Genomic DNA, 18,821 nt, shown 5'->3' on the forward strand with positions numbered 1-18,821 from the left:
CTCTTTTCGCATTATCTCTCTCTCTCTCTCTCTCCATGCCTATTTTGAACTTCACTGGTAACTAAGTAACTAACTAGCACTTACCTTGTTGTAGTAACACTGATAGCGTGACTGTGCCGTATTGTTATCGCCATCGTTGCCATAGCGTGCCACGAAATCCTTACATTCGCCGCGCAGCGTATTCACACAACCTTCCAAATTGATATATAACTTCTTCCATGTGTAAATGGTTAGATTCGCTTGATTGGGTAGCAAACGTTGTTCGGGATCGACAGGATGTGTGCTATTCGCATATATGCTCCAGAACTGTGTGAAATTCATGAATGGTTGTGGCAGTGTGCCTGGCTCTAAAATGGTGCCATTCAGGCAATCTGTAGCGCTGCAAGGAAAATAGTATTTGCCATCAATAATATAAAATTGCTTTAGATATTCCACATACAAAATTTTGTCACCCTCTCGCCTCACAGTAGCACAATTGGTCAGTAGTTGACCATCTTCATCCTTCCAAAACTCGGTGGGTTCAGTTTTTACGCCATGTTCGCTGCCACGTGCCTCATTGAAGGCAACACCAGAGTCACAGTCGGCTGTGATAACGCTGTCTTCCTGAAAAGGGTGTAAAGTTTTCGAATATTTGGATATGTACGTTTAATAATGGAATATGAAAATGGTGAAAATACAAAATTTTCAAAATAAATACGAGTTAACAATGAAAAAAAAAAAAAATAATATTTGGAATGCGATCAAAACCAGCGGATACCCTGCCGTTATCTCTTAATTTAAGACAAATGCCCTTATTCATAAAAAATAAAGTAGCTTTAAAAAAGGTTTATAACCTGAAAAATGTATGAAAACGTCATTTTATAAAGCTCCTTAAACCCACTTAATTTTTTATGAATAAGGCCAAAAATGTTTTAGCCGACTTCAAAAAAAAAAGAAGGAATTAATTCACCGGAATATTTTTTTTTCTTTCTTTTAATCGATTTTTCATTTAATAACGAAAAGGTGGCACCTCAAGAGCGGTCATATATTATTTTGTTTTATTTCCGATCATTGTGTCATAAAGAAATTAACGGTACTCCTAAATTTTTTTATGAACTGCGGTGAGTTTTTTTTCTTAAAAATTGCTTGTTCATATACCAATATATCGAGTAAGAATTATCGATAATTTTTGCTTTTTATTTTTGAGGCAAAAATTAAGGCAATTTTCTTTTTTAATATTTCTTTGAGTAAGAAATAAATGGTAATTTTTCTTTTTACCTTTAAACAATTTCTGAGTGCTTAAAATTTATGAGTCTAAAATGAGTCTTTGTTTCGTTATAAATATCATGATAAAACAGAGTAAGACAGAACAGCTAAGAGGCACTTTGAAAATTCTTGATGTTTGCAAGCAATTTAATTTTAAAATTTTAAACACAAATACACATTTTCACATCACACATTTTCATTATCAATCTCATACGACAAAAACTTTGAACAAATTCTTTTTTCTCAATTTCATATCGAGCTCTAACCGTAAAAATAACGTAAGCGACATTTTTTTTTCAAAATTTCCTTTTTGATGAAGAAATATTTCTAGGGTATCTAGATGCATTTCTGCATCAAACAGAAAATTTTGAAAAAAATGCCGCTTACGTTTTTTTTGGCGGTTAGGGCTCCATATGATTTTAGAATGCTTGAAAACTTAAAAAAAGGAAATTTTTAAGCAAAAAATACAACCGACTTCAATTGTCATATAAAAATTGAAGTGTACCGTTAATTTCTTCACGATGCAATTATCGGATCTAGACAAAATTAGTATGGGACCACCTTTAAGTTACCGCCTTTGAAAAAAGAATTATCGAAATCGGCCGCCGTGGTCCAAAGTTATGCGGTAACATACATAAAAAAAAAATATTCCGACGAATTGATAACCTGCTCCTTTTTTTGAAGTCGGTTAAAAACTAAATCATGGCCGACGAATTGAGAGAATGGTTTTACCTTACTTATCATGATAAATATGATTCTGAGACCAATCAACCAGACTGACTAATTTCGGACTCTTTTGGTGTCATAAATTCTGAGTTGAACAAAAGTAACAAAGTTCACTTAGAAGTAAACGTTTATAAGTAAACAGAATTATAAAGAATGTTTGTTTTTGAGACTCAGAAAAGCGTGACATTTCCGACTCTAGTATGACTCCTAACTTGGACACGTATTCGCGTGCCCTTCTAAGAAGGGAAATAAGCTCAAAAAAGGATCAGAGGTCATAGAGAGGTTTTCAACACAGAATTCTTTTTTGACTCTAAAACGAGTTCGAATGTTTGTAGGGTCTTTATGCGCCTTTACAAAAAAAAAGTCAATCAGTAAATCCAAAACAAAGCAGTAAGGGTCACAGTTAATCCCAAACGAACCTGTGATAATTTGGGGAAACTCCTTATAGGTCCATTAAAAACTGATAGGTCTAGAAAAAAATAAAAATGCCCCTTGAAAATGTAATTAAATATTTAGTTGCAGCGTAAAGTTCAAGAGAATTTTGCTTAAAGCAGCTTGAATTTTATCGGGTAGTAATAGTGGGATGTGCGCTTCGGTCCCGCCTTTGGGAAGTTTAGTCAGGAAGCTTCTGACAGCAATATGTTGGGAGACGAACAACTGAACTCTTTGCCACTTTAATTATTAAAAGGAACATAAAAGCAGCTGCATAGTGTTGTATGTCTAAAAATTTCGGAATGAAGAACTTTCGCCCCTAAATAAATTGATCTTTTTTAGACTTGTTTCAATCGGCAGATATGTAAATACTCACAAGCATCAGGAGCACATTTATTGATGTCGTTGTAATTTTGGTGCAATAACGATCGCAAGTGAAAGGTTTCTTAATTTTCGTACAATGCACTCCACGGCATTCGAAAAATCCATTCAGTTTTGTATTGTCCTTGGCTGAGTTGATTGTTGGACCATCGGGCTTATGATGACACAAAAAGAATTCTGACATATTTTTGCAATGACCTAAGGAAAATATGACGTTTACGATTTTTTTTTTTCACATAAGGAATAATATAGAATATACATATGTAAGTATGTATAAGTAGTATATTAGGGAGGTCCATAAATGTAGGAAGCCTCAGCCCCTACGTCGATGCTACTATTGTCGAAGATATCACATATAAATTTTGGTACCGATTGGAGTCGGTTAAGGCGTGTCGCACAGGGGTAAAAGTTCAGATTAGCCTATGACAACGTCTTAACCGACTCCAATCGGGACCAAAGCTTATATGTGATATCTGTGACCGATTGAGGTGGTCATACTGAAAAAAAAATCCTTCATTTGATACTTATGTATATACTTATAGGTGTTCACACTTACCATTCGAACAATTGAAGACGCCACGAATGTTATTGCAAACTGTGCCGTTATTGCAGTTGAATTTATTTAAGCGATTCATGTCAATCTATTGGGATAAGTAACAAATTTAAATAAATATTAGTCGACAGTTGAGCTTAAATTCATATTTTTCAATAGGGTATAGGAAATATAGCTTCATTTTACGCGCACAAAAAAAAATTACATGGGGAGTAATGTAGCTGCAATGCCACTTGTAATTCAAATCGTTTATATATTCTCAATATGATAAATAAATATAAAGGCTTCACAAAGTCTATCCAAAATATCTCTGATTGTAGCTTAAACCGTTATGGTACAATACACCAAAAATCTTGTCATACTTCGTCTTCATGAATTCGAATTTGACCATTTCAACCATTCCTAAGTATAGGTTGCTATTATTTACTAACACTAGTACAATGACTACCATCAGACCATAGCTATGTACATAGATCGTCCGCATATAGTAGTTCAATAACGTTCGCAATTTTTCTGCATGGACATTACTTTTAGCCCCTAAAGCATACGCTTAGAGGCAAGAAATGTCAAATATTTTCTAAGGTGAATCGTTGAGGAGAGAGCAATTAATGGGCCTAGTAAATTCCTATACATCAAAAGCGGCATTAATGAAAAACTGAACTGAACTGAAACTTATAAGTTATTATTCTGGAGAAAGTACTGAAAAAATATCCCTTAGAGTACAGATAATCGCTTGCCTCAGTGTATGGGATAAACACTAGAAAATTTTAATATGATATTCCACTAAAAACCGCCGCAAGTCTTCATAAATAGTGCAGTTCGTTCATGGCCGCACAGCGATCTTGAGTGAACTTAGAATAGGACGGCATAGCGGACTACAGGCTGACTCAGATAGCACCACAGATTTCATAGAGTAATTTTGGGTCTTCTGCTTCGGGATTCGCAGTTAAACTATTTGTATAAATATAGGATGCTGGCCCACCGTCAAAGAAGAAAGGTGTTTATTCGGTAGACTTGCAGATCAGGAAATCATAATATCTACCTAACGACTGCAGTGCCTTTCAAGCAGAGATAGAGAAAACCACTTATCTAACAGAGAGTAGTAAGTTTCTATCAAAGTTATTATAAACCAACCGGTCTGACTGTGAAGCCTTAAGTTTTGTATGGGTTAGGGTTAACAAAAAAAAATACGGTTTGAGGATCTTTTGAGTTTAGATTAATCCACAGCAACGATTCTTTCCGGCGACAACCCAGGACACTGTGATAAAAACAAATTCCTTAACATTGTTGTAAGCCAACCAGTTCCCTGTGTAAAAGTTGCCAGAATGAAAAGGAAAGGAATCTGTACACAATTTGTTATGTCTTTGGCCTAGTCTCCATACAAGGAGACTAAATTGTTTTCTGGTTTGCCTTTTTCATTAGCTTGGTAGAGATAACTCAAGTGGAGCTATCGGACCTTCTCAATTCCAATTGTGGCCAGTAAATGGTTTAACAGAATTATAATTACATTTTTGGATTTACCCCAGTAAAAGGCCTGTGTCGCCTCTTGACACACATAGAATGGCCTCTGCCGGTGAGCAACTTATTCAAAATGGCTATTATCCGTGTCACCAGAAATGTCGAAGATGGTTTGGCTGCTCATCGCTTGGATGTCTGGTGGTACGAATCAATTTTGTATTCTAATAAGGTTTTCGATCAATAATTGAGTAATTTGTGAATAATGATTTGGACAGAGTTTTGTTAAAAAGCCATGGCGGATATTCAAATAGTGTTTAAACAAATTTATCGATTAAAAGTTAACCAGTTACCACACACAGAGTACTTTTCACCAAAACTATCAAAAGTTCTATGAATGAGGCAAACGTCAAGCTCTCGGGACGAGATAGGCGAAAACTCTTCGTGTGCCTCATTATTATTAGTACTGACGCACAGAGCGGCCGAAATCCAAAAGTGCGGCCAAAATTGGAAAAAAGTTTCTAGATAGAACTTTTTCATAATTAAGTTGGCTAAAGAGATCCTCTAAGAAGCGAAAACCGTTCGCACTAACGGCCTGTACTCCAAGTTCCCTCTTTATTTTCAATTGGAATGTGGTCTTCGCCCAAAGATTCAAAGGAACAAAGTATTGGCAAAGCAAATTTTTCACAATATATGCAACAATTTTCATTCTAATATTTTTTCGATAATTTCGTATAAAAATATGGTTCATTCAACAACAAAAAATGTAAAAATATAATACCTAAACTTTGTGCAAAACTCGCGAAAATTCAGCAAATTTTCATGAAAGTTGTCAACTTTTCAATCAGATTTTTTATAATTTTTTTCAGTATGCAGATTTGTAGCCCAATCAATTTTATTATATTAAAGTGCAAGTTTTAAGTAGCTAGGAATTACAGTTGATTTTTGGAATTTTTTTTTCACGCAGTCTCTTTCATACAAACATTTTTTTCGAAAAATACTTTATATGGAAAAAATGCAAAACACCTTCAACAAAAAAATTATCAAAAATCCACACGATTTTTGACTCACTCAGAACTTGCATTTTTTAACTAGAATTAAATGATAAGATTTGCTGAATTTTCGGGAGTTTTGCACAAAGTCTAGGAATTATATTTTTATGTTTTTTGTTGTTGAATGAACCATATTTTAATACAAAATTGGCGGAAAAATATTAGAATAAAATTGTTGCATATAATGTGAAAAATTTGCTGTGCCAATACTTTGTTCCGGCAGTGTATACAAAATCAGCCGATCTAGTAACAGCACCTTATATAAATTCGCCTTGGATATAGCGGTCATAGGCTTCTCAAGAATTTTTGCGACTGCATTGACACCATAACTGATAGATTTGTCTATATTTTGTTTGAATCTTCGGTATTAGACAAATACTGACGGATACAATTTCATCTGCTAAACATTAAGTACTAATCTTCCAAGGGCCGTTTAGTATTTGTTACGCAGACTGAGAGGTCGCCTTTTTTGCACTTTTCGGCGACATCTACATTCGGAAATACTACATTGTTTTTTAATAGTTTTACTGGAATAATCGAAATACTGCCATAGCAAGAGTTTCATAACTTTTAGTGGGCTTTAATTTTTTCATATTAGGGTGGTACGTTAGGGTAAGAACTGAGAGCTGGTAAGTACATACAATACTATAAATGCCGAAAATATGACGAAAAAATTCAAAAAGCAACTTCTACGTTGAGTCAAAAAAAATTTTTTTTTTTCGAAATTGCCTTGGAGAGATACTTTAGACTCAGGAGTGTACGGCGAACTTTTTTTTCTGGGACGGTTTAATACATATGTACACATGTATGCAGGGATTCCTCACTTGCCATTTGAAAATTTTAGAATAAATCGTATTCATCATTTCATCACGTGGTAAAAAGCGAGGGAGTCGACTAATTGACATCCTGTACATAGATTGAAATTTTCTTGTTACCGATATTTTCTAGAAAGTTATAATTGCATATAGCAGCGGCGAGCAGCGCTTTGAGTATGTAGTACTATTGAATACACTTCAATAAAAGTCAAAAAATGTACACTTGTCAGCAGCATACGGACCATCAAGTGGCCTCTTGAAACCGCACACATATCTATGAAAGTACACACACACACACACACATGCTCAAGCAAAGAAATTGAGTTTTTATTCACTTACCATGGCACAGGATGTATTGGCGATTCGCGTGCAATTATTGAGCTGTATATCGGTGCCGTTGCGTCGCACCACCGAATGTATTTGCGGACAAAAGCCGCTGGTGCGCGTCAGACACCATTCGCCGCATGAGGCCCACGGGCAGTTATTTGGCATTTGACGATCGACCGTTTGGCACATGACGGGGTCGAGTTCGAAACCGGATTTGAATGCTCTGCAAGAAAATTACAATGAATGGATTAATTCAGATTACTTTATGTAAATTAAAAAAATAAGTTGGCATGCGGGTTAAAAGGGCACATGTTAACTATTTTCGAAAATTTCAAAATTTTTATTAAGTTGAGACCATCATTCTTCTTTAATTTCTTTAAGGCATCATCACACATTTGCGCATTTGCCCTAAAATTTGGTGAAAAGCGTATCCCAACTGTGTGAATGCAGAAATATTTGTCTTTATTCCAATCACGACAAACTATTTGAAAAAAATGTCTGAAATGAAGTTCGCCGTATTGTACAAATCGTGTGACTATAGGCAATAATGCAAAATCTGTTTCAAACCAAAAATTCAAGCATTACCTTCAAAAGAAGAAATTAATTTTGAAAATATTTTTTTCTCTGTTGGAAAACTCGGTAATTGAAAATATAGTCCACAGGAAAGAAAATAAAGGTTTTCGAAGTTTAGCAACCGAATATTCAAAATAATTCTAAATCGCAAAAAAATCGAAGGGCTGCCTATGTGAAATACGGTTTTACTTCTTCAAAAAGGGTTGCCAATTATTACAATATGGCTATCAATCGAAATGAGTTTGAAAGGGTTTTATTTATAACTACTTATAGAAGGGGTTGCCACATAATGATTTAAAGGAATGAAATAATTGAAATTCGTATCATAAAATGAGTGTCAGACCACCGAGGTTTAAAAGGCGTTTTGTCTGAAAATAACTTGTCAAAGGCTACCAACTGTTTGATAAATCGAATTTAATTGAACTACACACAAGTTACATATATGCCATTATAAAATATAGGTGTCCAACGAAAGAGTGGCAAGATATGCTTAATTTGAATATTTAAAATATTTTCGAGATACTCAAAGAGGGCTGCCACCGGTTTAAGACATTAAATTCGAATTACTGTATAAATGAATTATTAAAAGAAGGTTGTCATTCAAAATGGTTTGAAAATACTTAATTTTTTTTGAGCTGTGTTTAGGAGGGCTGCCACGTCAATCAAATTCAACTTAATTCAACAGTTAGTTGACATCTGCATAACAATGTCAGATGAACGAGATTTAAGGAGATGTTAGATTGAAAATAATTTTTAACGCCGTTGCCACCTCTTTGAAAAATCGAATTTATTTAAATTATACACAAGTTTTATGAAATATGAATCTCAAACGAAACTGTTTTCAGAAAGCTTTAGTTTGGAATGTTTTTTTTTGATTAGAGTTGCCACCTATTCGAAAAGTCATACCTGTCTATATATGTATGAACATACTACGTACCAGAAACTTTTTGGCAAGGTCGTCAGATCTGCACCGTTCCTTCGAATTTCAAAACTCAGAAGTCAAATTGAAGAGTTTGGCCTGCATATAGATGTGTATTAAAATTTGATGAAATTAAAAGCCCACACCATGCGAGACTTCTCTTCACTCAGAAACAGCTAAATATTTGGAATATTTTTTTGGAGAGGACTGTTTACTGTTTGTTAGTACTATATTGGCAGTGGAGTTTCCAAATTTCTCGATAAAAATCGGCGAAGTGCTTTAAAAGATAAGAATTAAGAAAACACGCACACCGTAATTTCAAGTTCAAGGGTCCATAGCACACNGATATGCTTAATTTGAATATTTAAAATATTTTCGAGATACTCAAAGAGGGTTGCCACCGGTTTAAGACATTAAATTCGAATTACTGTATAAATGAATTATTAAAAGAAGGTTGCCATTCAAAATGGTTTGAAAATACTTTATTTTTTGAACTGTATTTAGGAGGGTTGCCACGTGTTTAAAAAATCAAATTCAACTTAATTCAACAGTTAATTGCAATATGCATAGCAATGTCAGATGAACGAGATTTAAGGAGATATTAGATTGAAAATAATTTTTAACGGCGTTGCCACATCTTTGAAAAATCGAATTTATTTAAATTATACACAAGTTGTATGAAATATGAATCTCAAACGAAACTATTTTCAGAAAACTTTAGTTTGGAATGTTTTTTTTTATTAGAGTTGCCACCTATTCCAAAAGTCATACCTGTATATATACATATGTGGTGTATGTACATACATACTACATACCAGGTATTTTTTGGCAAGGTCGTCAGATCTGCAACGTTCCTTCGAATTTCAAAACTGAGAAGTCAAATTGAAGAGTTTGGCCTGCATATAGATGTGTATTAAAATTTGATGAAATGAAAAGCCCACACCATGCGAGACTTCTCTTCACTCAGAAACAGCTAAATATTTGTAATATTTTTTTGGAGAGGACTGTTTACTGTTTGCTAGTACTATATTGGCTGTGGAGTCTCCAATATCTCGATAAAAATCGACGAAGTGCTTTAGAAGATAAGAATTAAGAAAACACGGACATCGGAATTTCAAGTTCAAGGGTCCATAGCACACTAACATAAAATAAAATACATATGTTTCGACTTCTTCAGATCATACATAAATACATTCCTAATCAGATAACTTTTCCCTGTATTATCGCACNTTTTTAAAAAAAAGGTATCAAGCTCTTAAAAAATCACCCGTTACATATGTTTCGATTTCTTCAGATCATACATAAATACATTCCTAATCAGATTACTTTTCCTTCTAGTACTGCATAATTTGTTATCGTTGTTGTATTTTGTAAATATGTAAATGCGTACGTGCAATCCTGCAGATAGTATACATACTACATACATATGTTTGTATGTATTAATGTATAACCTACATAAGTACATATGTATAATGATTACTCACTTTAGTGATGGCGAATAGATAGCAACACTCAGGTAGACGATGGACACGCAGGATAACACCATTGTCAATTGACAAAGGCAAATGGCGCGACATATGCGCTTATCCTGTTCCGGTATAAGACGTGGTTTATCCTTGCGACGACCCATTTGTAGGCTGGGGAGCACGCGGTTGTGGGGAGTAACGTTGGTGGTGACGGTGGTAGGGGTTTGTTGACTANGCAACACTCAGGTAGACGATGGACACGCAGGATAACACCATTGTCAATTGGCAAAGGCAAATGGCGCGACATATGCGCTTATCCTGTTCCGGTATAAGACGTGGTTTATCCTTGCGACGACCCATTTGTAGGTTGGAGAGCACGCGGACGTGGGGAATTTAAAGGAGTAACGTTGGTGGTGACGGTGGTAGGGGTTTGTTGACTGCTGACGATTGACTGCTGATTGATAACTGATTAAAAGCGGCAGTGGATTAAGAATTCCTAGCAGATTTTCTCGTAATAGTAGAATGGTTTATTTATTTATTTTTTTGCAGCTGACTCACAGCATTAAAATGCACTTGACACGAAAAAAATTACACGCACATTTTGTTTGAGACATTTTGCAGTACATATGTATGTATATATATATATATGGCTTTCAAATCCTTTTTGCTTTTGTAAAACTATTTCCTTTAACTTTACGCGCATAAGTTTGCACTTTGCACCAAAATTGTATAATTTCTGCTACATTTTCTCTTAGCTCCACGCTCATCGATCTTAAACATTCTTACTTGTTGATGTCATTTGTTTGCGCTAATGTATGTATGTATATGTACATTAGAGTGACACAAAAAAATTTTTTCAGAGATATGGCTTGGGACACCTTACAAAATTTTTCCTCTTGCCGAAAAAGTTGCTGTCACCAACTTTACGTTTCTTAGTATAAGTTTATAGGATGCTCATATATTACTCTAGAAGTATTGAGTACATACAGTGCCGGACAGAAGTATTTGCAACTTTCTATTCAGATTTTTGAGAAGAATTCTAAGTATGTAGTTTTGTAGCCCATTAAATTTTTCAAAGTGCTAGTTTGAAGTACCTAAAAAATTGGGTTGATTTTTGAAAATTTTTTTTAGTGGAAGGTGTTGCTCATTTACTCCATACAAAAAATAATTGTCGAATATACTTTGTATGGAAGAACCTGATTGAAAAAAATTGCCAAAAATCAACGCGATTTTTTTAGCAACTTCAGGCTTGCACTTTGTTATAATAAAATTAGATGGGCTATAAAACTGCGTACTTAGAACTTTTTTTTTAATTGGATAGAAAGTTGCAAACTAGTGTGCAAATTTATGGAGTTTTCCGGAGTTTTGCACAAAGTTTAGATATTTAGTTTTTATGTTTTTTGGTGTAGGACGAACTATATTTTTATAACAAATTATCGAAAATAAATTAGAATAAAAAACTTTGTAGATATTGCGAAAAATTCTCTGAGCCAATACATTTGTCCGGCACTGTACATTAATCAAGCAATTGGTTAAGCAACCTAAGAACGTTTCAAATTTAAATTAGCTAAAAAATATCACAAACTTCAACATTTTATAAAAATCACCAATATTTTTGCCAGTTTCACAGCGATCCAGTAAAGCATATCAAGGTGATTGAGCACCCTGTATTGGTTGCTGTAGAAAATTGAAAGTCGGTATACATATTACAAATATCAAATGGAAAAAATCGAGGGGTGCCCCGTTTTCTAGGGTGGAATTTTTTTCCCCTATACAAAAATTGAACCACTCTAATGTACTGAATGTACTAAGTATAGCAATTAGTCACCAGCGTTTGCCAAACTACTAGTCGAGTATTAAGACGCGCGCACATAAACAAACACACATAATTTAAACTAATTTCTTTCTTATAAATGCCCACTTTTTCCCTACTCTGTTCAAGTTACTAACAGCTCACCAATTTCTCTCTCTATCTCTCTCTCTCGTTGACACTGACACTGACTGGCAAACAAACTCCGCTGCCTTAGCGAATGACTGGTGGCTTCGTGGGCTGGCTGGCTGGTTGGTTGGTAGGTCGGTGGTTCGCTTGTGGGCTGTCAAGCGGTGTGTGCCACCTACTAAACTGCAGAGTTTTACTGGAGTGCACTAAAATGAGGTATAGCAAAATCGTGCGTGGTGGAGTGAGAATCGGATTTTATTTTGCCTGCTTCAAAAGAGTTTAGTTTAGCAGCGTTTACTGGTGTTTCACAATTTCTGTTTTAGTCTTTAACCAAATAACCCATAAAGGAATATTAAAGCACTTTCATTTCATTCGATTTTGAGTGTACTGCAATATTAATAATCTTTAATTTTTTAAATTCGAATTTTCTCTCTCATTCACATGAATCCACAAGTATTTCCATCGATAATTAAATTAATATGTATATATTATTATGTGGGTTCGAACAACAATAACACAAAAAAAAAAAAAATTTTGCTCGGTTGGCTATATGTATGAATGTATTTTTGATTTAGTTTGGTCGCGTTTGAATCCGTAGGAGAATGCCAGCGTACCGTAACCCAACCGCTTGCGACGAGTATCCAAGTAAGACTAAACGCTCATAATACACTGACTTCAGTGAGCTTACCAGTTATCAGTTGTAGAAGGACATACAGAATTACATATTTTCCACAACATTCGCTCACTGTTTGTGTATGGATATGTATATGTACATATGTATATGTAGGTGAGTGGTGCCTACGGGTATTTGTACTAGTATGCGTGTTGTTCTCATTTCGTATGTGTGTCAGCGCGCGCAAACTCCTTCTGCATTCAATGGTTGGGGTATGTCTTCGAGGGGTTTGCTGCCAAAGTTTCAACCGACTGACTGACCGACCGACCGTGGGAGCGACCGCAAAGCTCACAATGTCATTCACATTGCAAGCGTTGCCTGAAAATAGCAAATAGCAAGAGGAAGCGAGTGTCAGCACGCGACGACGGAGGAACAGGACATAGTTTTGGCACCACATTAGAGTGCCGCACGCTCTACATATGAAAATGCTTCCCTTTCCTAAATTTTTTTAAATACGTCTATTTTGCATGAGGAAAAGTAAAATCGGAATTTTAATACCGCCACCTCCTAGGATTGTTCTATACCAAAAAAAAAAATATATATATATATATACCCCTACTTTTTTATTTTGAAATCAAAAACTATTTAGAGGTCGCTCAAACCACTCAAAGTTTTCCATGTATTTTATATGGAAAAAACAGGTTTTCGTAGAAATGGTATATAATTCTTAAAAGTCAGTATTTCTCTTCAGAAGATTCCCAGTAATAATACCCAGTCATTTGTTTAACCATATTTGCATAGTAACTATATGTCATAGGTCCGCCAAAATCCTCACAAAATGTCAGAAAATGCAATGGGGTGATAAATAAAAAATCTTTAGTATTAAGAAATGGTTAAATAAATAATTGATTATTGTTATTGGAAGCCTCATAAAGAGAACCAGTTGTTTTCTTTGGAAAAATATTGATTTTCAATAATTCCATACCGTTTCTACGAAAATTTGTTTTTTTTGCATATAAAATACATGGAAAACTGTGAGCGCTTTAACCGAACTCTAAATATTTTTTGATTTCAAACGACAATCCTAGAGGGTAGGAGCATTAAAATTCCGATTTTTTATTTTGGACCACCCTAATGTACATGCATATAAAATAGCATTTGGGAGGTTATTTTAATTTTCAAATATAGTCGTTCAAGCAGTTGGAATACTCACAACCAATTAATGGTCTACGAGCTCGCGAATTAGTCAAAACAGTATGATTTCCTTTTTTGTAGTGGGTCATCTTAGTGTACCAGTGCTACTACTAGCAGCCTGCTATGTGTGTGTGTGACGTATTCGTGTTTTAAATGCACTCCATGGCAAACTTTGGATACTTGAGACCAGCGCCAGTGTCAGCAGCATCAGCAGTCAGTAACTAGCGCCATAGTTGGTTGTTGCTTTCGTTGTTGTCATCACATTCACATTTTGTACTCATAAAATAAACATGTCCCTTACTTGCTTGCCTGCTGTACGCTGAGGACTCATATAAATTTCAATTTACGCTACTATTCACATGGCTGCCTAGTTGTTCTCCTGTGTGGAATGGAATGTTGCGTATACGCCACGTGGACTCTGTGTTCTGTTGGCTTCTGCTGCCACTTTAGTGATGTTTTTTTTGCTTCTATTTTCATCTGAAATGGTGTGAACATCGCGTCTCTTGCAATTCCACAGCAGCACATATACATTATAACAACAACGCACCTACAAAGATAATAAACTAACGGCACACACACACACACACTCAACTCAACACACATAAAATGCAAAGTGGCCTGCATACGTAATTGCCACTGCTGCAGTAGTCTTTTGTCTGTGACCTTTTAGTAGTGAAGTCATCAGTAACATGGCCCCTTTCAGCTGGGGTTGCACCATTGGCACCGTAAGAGTGTTGCGTCGCAGTTTTGTTGATGCAGTTTTGTTTTTGCTTTTGTGGCGCTTGCTTCTTTGTCATCTTCCCGCTGCTGTTGATATGAATGCGAATGTGGTGCAAGCAAACATTTGTAGGTCACATTAATTTTACAAAAATAACAACTACATTGTATGGTGAAAATGAGTAGCAAGCCAGCAAATGAACAAACAAACAGCTAGACAGTCAAATATTAAAATGGTTTTGCATTGTAAATTGTTGGTGATACACAAGTAAACATACATAAATGTACGTATGTATGTGTGTGTGAGTAGAAAACAACTATTTGCCGCTATGGTCGTCGTCATTTTACTGCATAAATATAATTACATACAACTCGATCTTCCATTCTCACTTTTAACATGTCACAGATTGAGGATAACTTACAGTCAATTAAATTTATTTACATTCATTCAAAATGGGGCATTTCTTTCAATGACGAAATCACCGACGCTGCTAAAACCCTAAAATAAATTAACAATAAAGAAAATGATACTTTTTATAGATTACTCTGTACTTTTCGGTGATTTTTGTTTTTTATTTCGTGACCTTTTCGTAGTTTTCAGCATAATTACTACAAAATGGAAAGTTATTGTTATTGTGATAATTTTTAAAAACAAAAGACCTTGTGATTTTTACTTTGAATCTTTTGCAGAGTTTTCCATAATTGCTTCGGAGTGTTTCGATAGATTTCGGAATTTTTGGGGGATTTTTTCTGAACTTAATTTTTGCAGATCCGTAAGGATTTTTGAGATTCTTGAGATGTTATTGGAAAATTTTCGGAAAGTTTAGAAAATTTTCAAAACTATTTCGCAATTCTTCGGTATTTTTGCAGGGACCGTAACAGTTGCAACTTTTATTAAAAAAATCGCTCTTTAACAATTATTTTTTTACTTTTATTTAATTACTCATTAAATAACCGTAATTTCTGACTTTTCTTTTATTAATCCAAAATATCAATTATTTTTGATTTTTATCTAAATAATTGCAAATAACAGTTATTTTTTATTTTTAAATTATGTGTCTCAGATAACAGTAATCGAAGACTTTTATTTATAAAAGTCATAAACAAAAATCAGTCACTGACCTTTATTTTTCAAATAATACTTATAAAAGTAATTTGTATAAGTCGTAGAAACAGTTTTTTTCCCAACTTCTTCTTAACTGCATAAAATGTTAATGACTTTTATACGAGTGATAGAAGTTGGTGACTGATTTATATTGACGACTTTTAAAAGTAAAAGTCACTGACTGATTTTTATTGATGACTTTTATAAATAAAGGTCTTCAATAACTGGTATCTAAGACATATAATATAAAAATTAAAAATAATTGTTATTTTGGATTTATAATATAAAAAACACAACTATAATTGTTATTTTGGATTTATAATATAAAAATTAAAAATAAATGTTATTTTTTTAATTTTGTTTTTTTTTTTAATTTTGCATACAAATTGCAAATAAAAATTTATTTTCAAATTTTATTCTCGGTGAAAAGAAAATCGATTGGTATGTATCATTTAGTTGCAGAACATTTCCTTCATAGTGAATTTTTTCATGACAGTTTCCATCAAAAACTGCTATGTTCGGTCCCTGCATTTTTGTGACCAATCGGTATTTATTTTACACTGTTCAAAATTTTTGGTATTATTTTTTTTTGGATTTCGTCCATTTTAAAATATAAAGTCAACTAAATGCTTCATAAGCCTGATATGAGACAGAGAGAGATAGAGAAAAAGAGAGAGAGGGATGTGCGCGCAAGCAGATGAGTATAATGAAGCACGACATGTGGCCCTTTTTACCATTTACATATTTATTGGCGACGTCATTGGAGGAGTCGCGCTCTAGCTGACGTAAGAGCTGGTGTAAGGTGCCTCCTGGTTGGTTTGTAAGCCGTAGCTTACTACCGAGCTCAAAGATTACTCCCTAGAATGGAGTGTGGGCGTTGCCTCAGTCATCATGTGATGAGCCAAGCTGGGTTAGCGTGGACTATGGTTGGGAATGCCAGCGACTTAATAGTTCAATAAGTTCAGCGAGGAGATATTTGAGAATCGCATAAAAACATTAAAAATTTCATATCCTCTTACGCATATGTACGTACGTACATACATACATACGTGTGGGTGGGTGTTCGTTATATTTGATTTTATATGGGAAACGCACGAAGGCGCTTAAACAGGTACACTCGGCATCCTTCGGGACTATTGGGAATTTCTCTGGTATTTTTCGGAATTGTTTTTGAATCTGTTGAAATTTTTTTCGAGACTTTCTGGAATTTTGGGAAAACTATTCTTTCAAGATTTTTTCGGGATATTTCCGATTTTTTGCTAGATTTTCGGGTTATTTTGCAACTTCAGCATAATTACAATAAAATTAAAATTTGTTTTGTTTAACAGTAGAATTAAATGCTTTTTAATTTTTCCGGAATTTTTTTCGAAATATTTCCGAATTTTGTGCGTTTTCTGGAATATTATTAGTATTTATATTACCAGATCTGCATTAGTTCTTTCAAGACCCTCGAGATTTTTCCTGACTTATTGGAACTTTGGATTTTCGGACGTATCAGAATTTTTTTTCCGGCCTGTTCGAGCTTGTTCGTGTTTTATGTTTCAGGACCGTTAAGAATATTTGGTGACGCTCCGGATTTTTTTCGGTATTGTTCGGTAACTTGCGGGACTCTACGGATTTACTTTAGACTTATTTCTAAATGTTTTGGTTTGTTCAGGATTTTTTGTTTTGTTTTTTTAGGATTTTCGTAGACATTTCGAGACGCAACGATTTTTTGTGTGTGGTATTTTCGGCATTTATGGGACCTATAGTTATTTTCGCTACTTCTGTGAACCCTTCGCCCTGTACATATAACTTAACAGGCTGTTTCAGGCTCAACAGTGGGCATAAATCTTGATTTTATTTTTACATACCCAAAACAAATAATTGTTGGCGTACGACTATGCACATTAGCATGGACCGAAAATCCGCTTTTTTGGATTTTGATTCGACAACTGGGCTATACTAGTCTTCTTAAATACTTACGCAAATTTTGATTTCCGAAGGTGCAAAATACACACTTTTGTATCTCAATTAAGAAAAAATAAATCAAACAAATATGTAATTTCTTATTTTCATTTAAATTTTATTTAGCAATTGCCATTACTTTTATATTTGTTTGAAGAGATTTACAATTTCGCGCTGAAGAAATATATTATTGTGTTTTTTTTTTTTTAATTTTTATTTTTTGTAAATAGAATCCTGTATCAATTTGTTACAATTTGTATTTGTGTTAGTATGCAGGTAGGTATTGCAAAAAACTTTGGAATATAAATTAATTTATTTACTTTTTATTTTATTTTTCGCCATTTTATATTTGCAAAAAACCAAATGACGCCGACCTATTTTCAAGCTTTTTGAAATGTGTGCTTATTAAAAGTACAAAAACGATTAGCTATGAAATTGTAATCCTTTTTGAAAATTTGAATTCAGCAAATGCATGCAAATTTTAAGTAAAATTAGTCAATACGAAATAAAAATATTAGAAAGTAAAACCCCAAAAGATTACTATTTTTTTGTTTTTTTTTTGTTTACTTTGTATTGTTCAAATATTCATATTCGAATTTACATTAGCTCTTTTGATCATCTGAAGACCATAATACAATTTTTAAGACAGACATTAATCGAGGACATAAAAAACCGGATAAAACAAACCGGAATGTGAACTTATAAAAATGTATACCCTGAACCTCTGCAAGTAAGCCATAAGAGTTGATCTTCAAAATCCCGAATGCTATCCAAAGCCCGTTTTGTAGTGGCTTACGACAAAAATAAATGCCCCACACATGCCGGGTGAATAGAGATGCGGGCTTCCAGCTGGCAGGATCCCGGTGCGAGTGCGATTTCTGGTCTGAGAAACATCCCAAAATTATAGTATAAAAAGTTTTTTTTCCAACAGCGGTTGCCGCTCGACAGTGAATGGCCCACATCCGAGTGTATTTCTTTCAAGAAAAAGCTTCTCATAAAAATCATTGAAAAACATTAGCAAAACTCTCTGAGAAATAGGAAAATTTTACGTTTTCCTGCTTAGCGAATATTCCTGACTTACAGCCAATTGCCACTTTGAAGCTTTAGATGAGATCGGTTGCAGCTTTTACCCTTTTGAGGAAGTCGCTCTCGCGGCTGCCTGCTGCACACAGTTCGGTTTTTTCATCATTAACATTGCCGCCCAGCGTGAAATGAGCCCCATTATGATCATCAAAGATTCGTAGGATTAAATAATTTTAACGCATTTTACGTTCCAAAAATTCTCCATATTGTAGATTTTTCGTAAGGGAAAAACTAATTTTCCCCTGATCTAAAAAATAAACTATATTTCAACACTTTCTT

At 34.4% G+C, this 18,821-nt stretch overlaps 1 protein-coding gene across 1 annotated transcript; it reads right to left on the reverse strand.

The window, feature by feature from the left end:
• Positions 1 to 8: 8 nt before the first annotated feature.
• Positions 9 to 10,108, reverse strand: Teh4 (tipE homolog 4 phospholipid transfer protein). The gene is made up of 6 exons (XM_017625289.1): positions 9,963 to 10,108; positions 6,999 to 7,209; positions 3,341 to 3,425; positions 2,780 to 2,982; positions 440 to 603; positions 9 to 379 (listed from the first exon to the last, which is right to left on the reverse strand). The coding sequence occupies exons 1-6, from the start codon at positions 10,106 to 10,108 to the stop codon at positions 70 to 72; spliced, it is 1,119 nt and encodes a 372-aa protein (XP_017480778.1). The 3' UTR covers positions 9 to 69.
• Positions 10,109 to 18,821: the final 8,713 nt, after the last annotated feature.

Source organism: Rhagoletis zephyria, unplaced genomic scaffold (assembly GCF_001687245.7).
Source record: "Rhagoletis zephyria isolate East Lansing unplaced genomic scaffold, Rhagoletis_zephyria_1.1 Rzeph_scaffold_03985, whole genome shotgun sequence".
In the NCBI taxonomy this organism is placed as follows: domain Eukaryota; kingdom Metazoa; phylum Arthropoda; class Insecta; order Diptera; family Tephritidae; genus Rhagoletis; species Rhagoletis zephyria.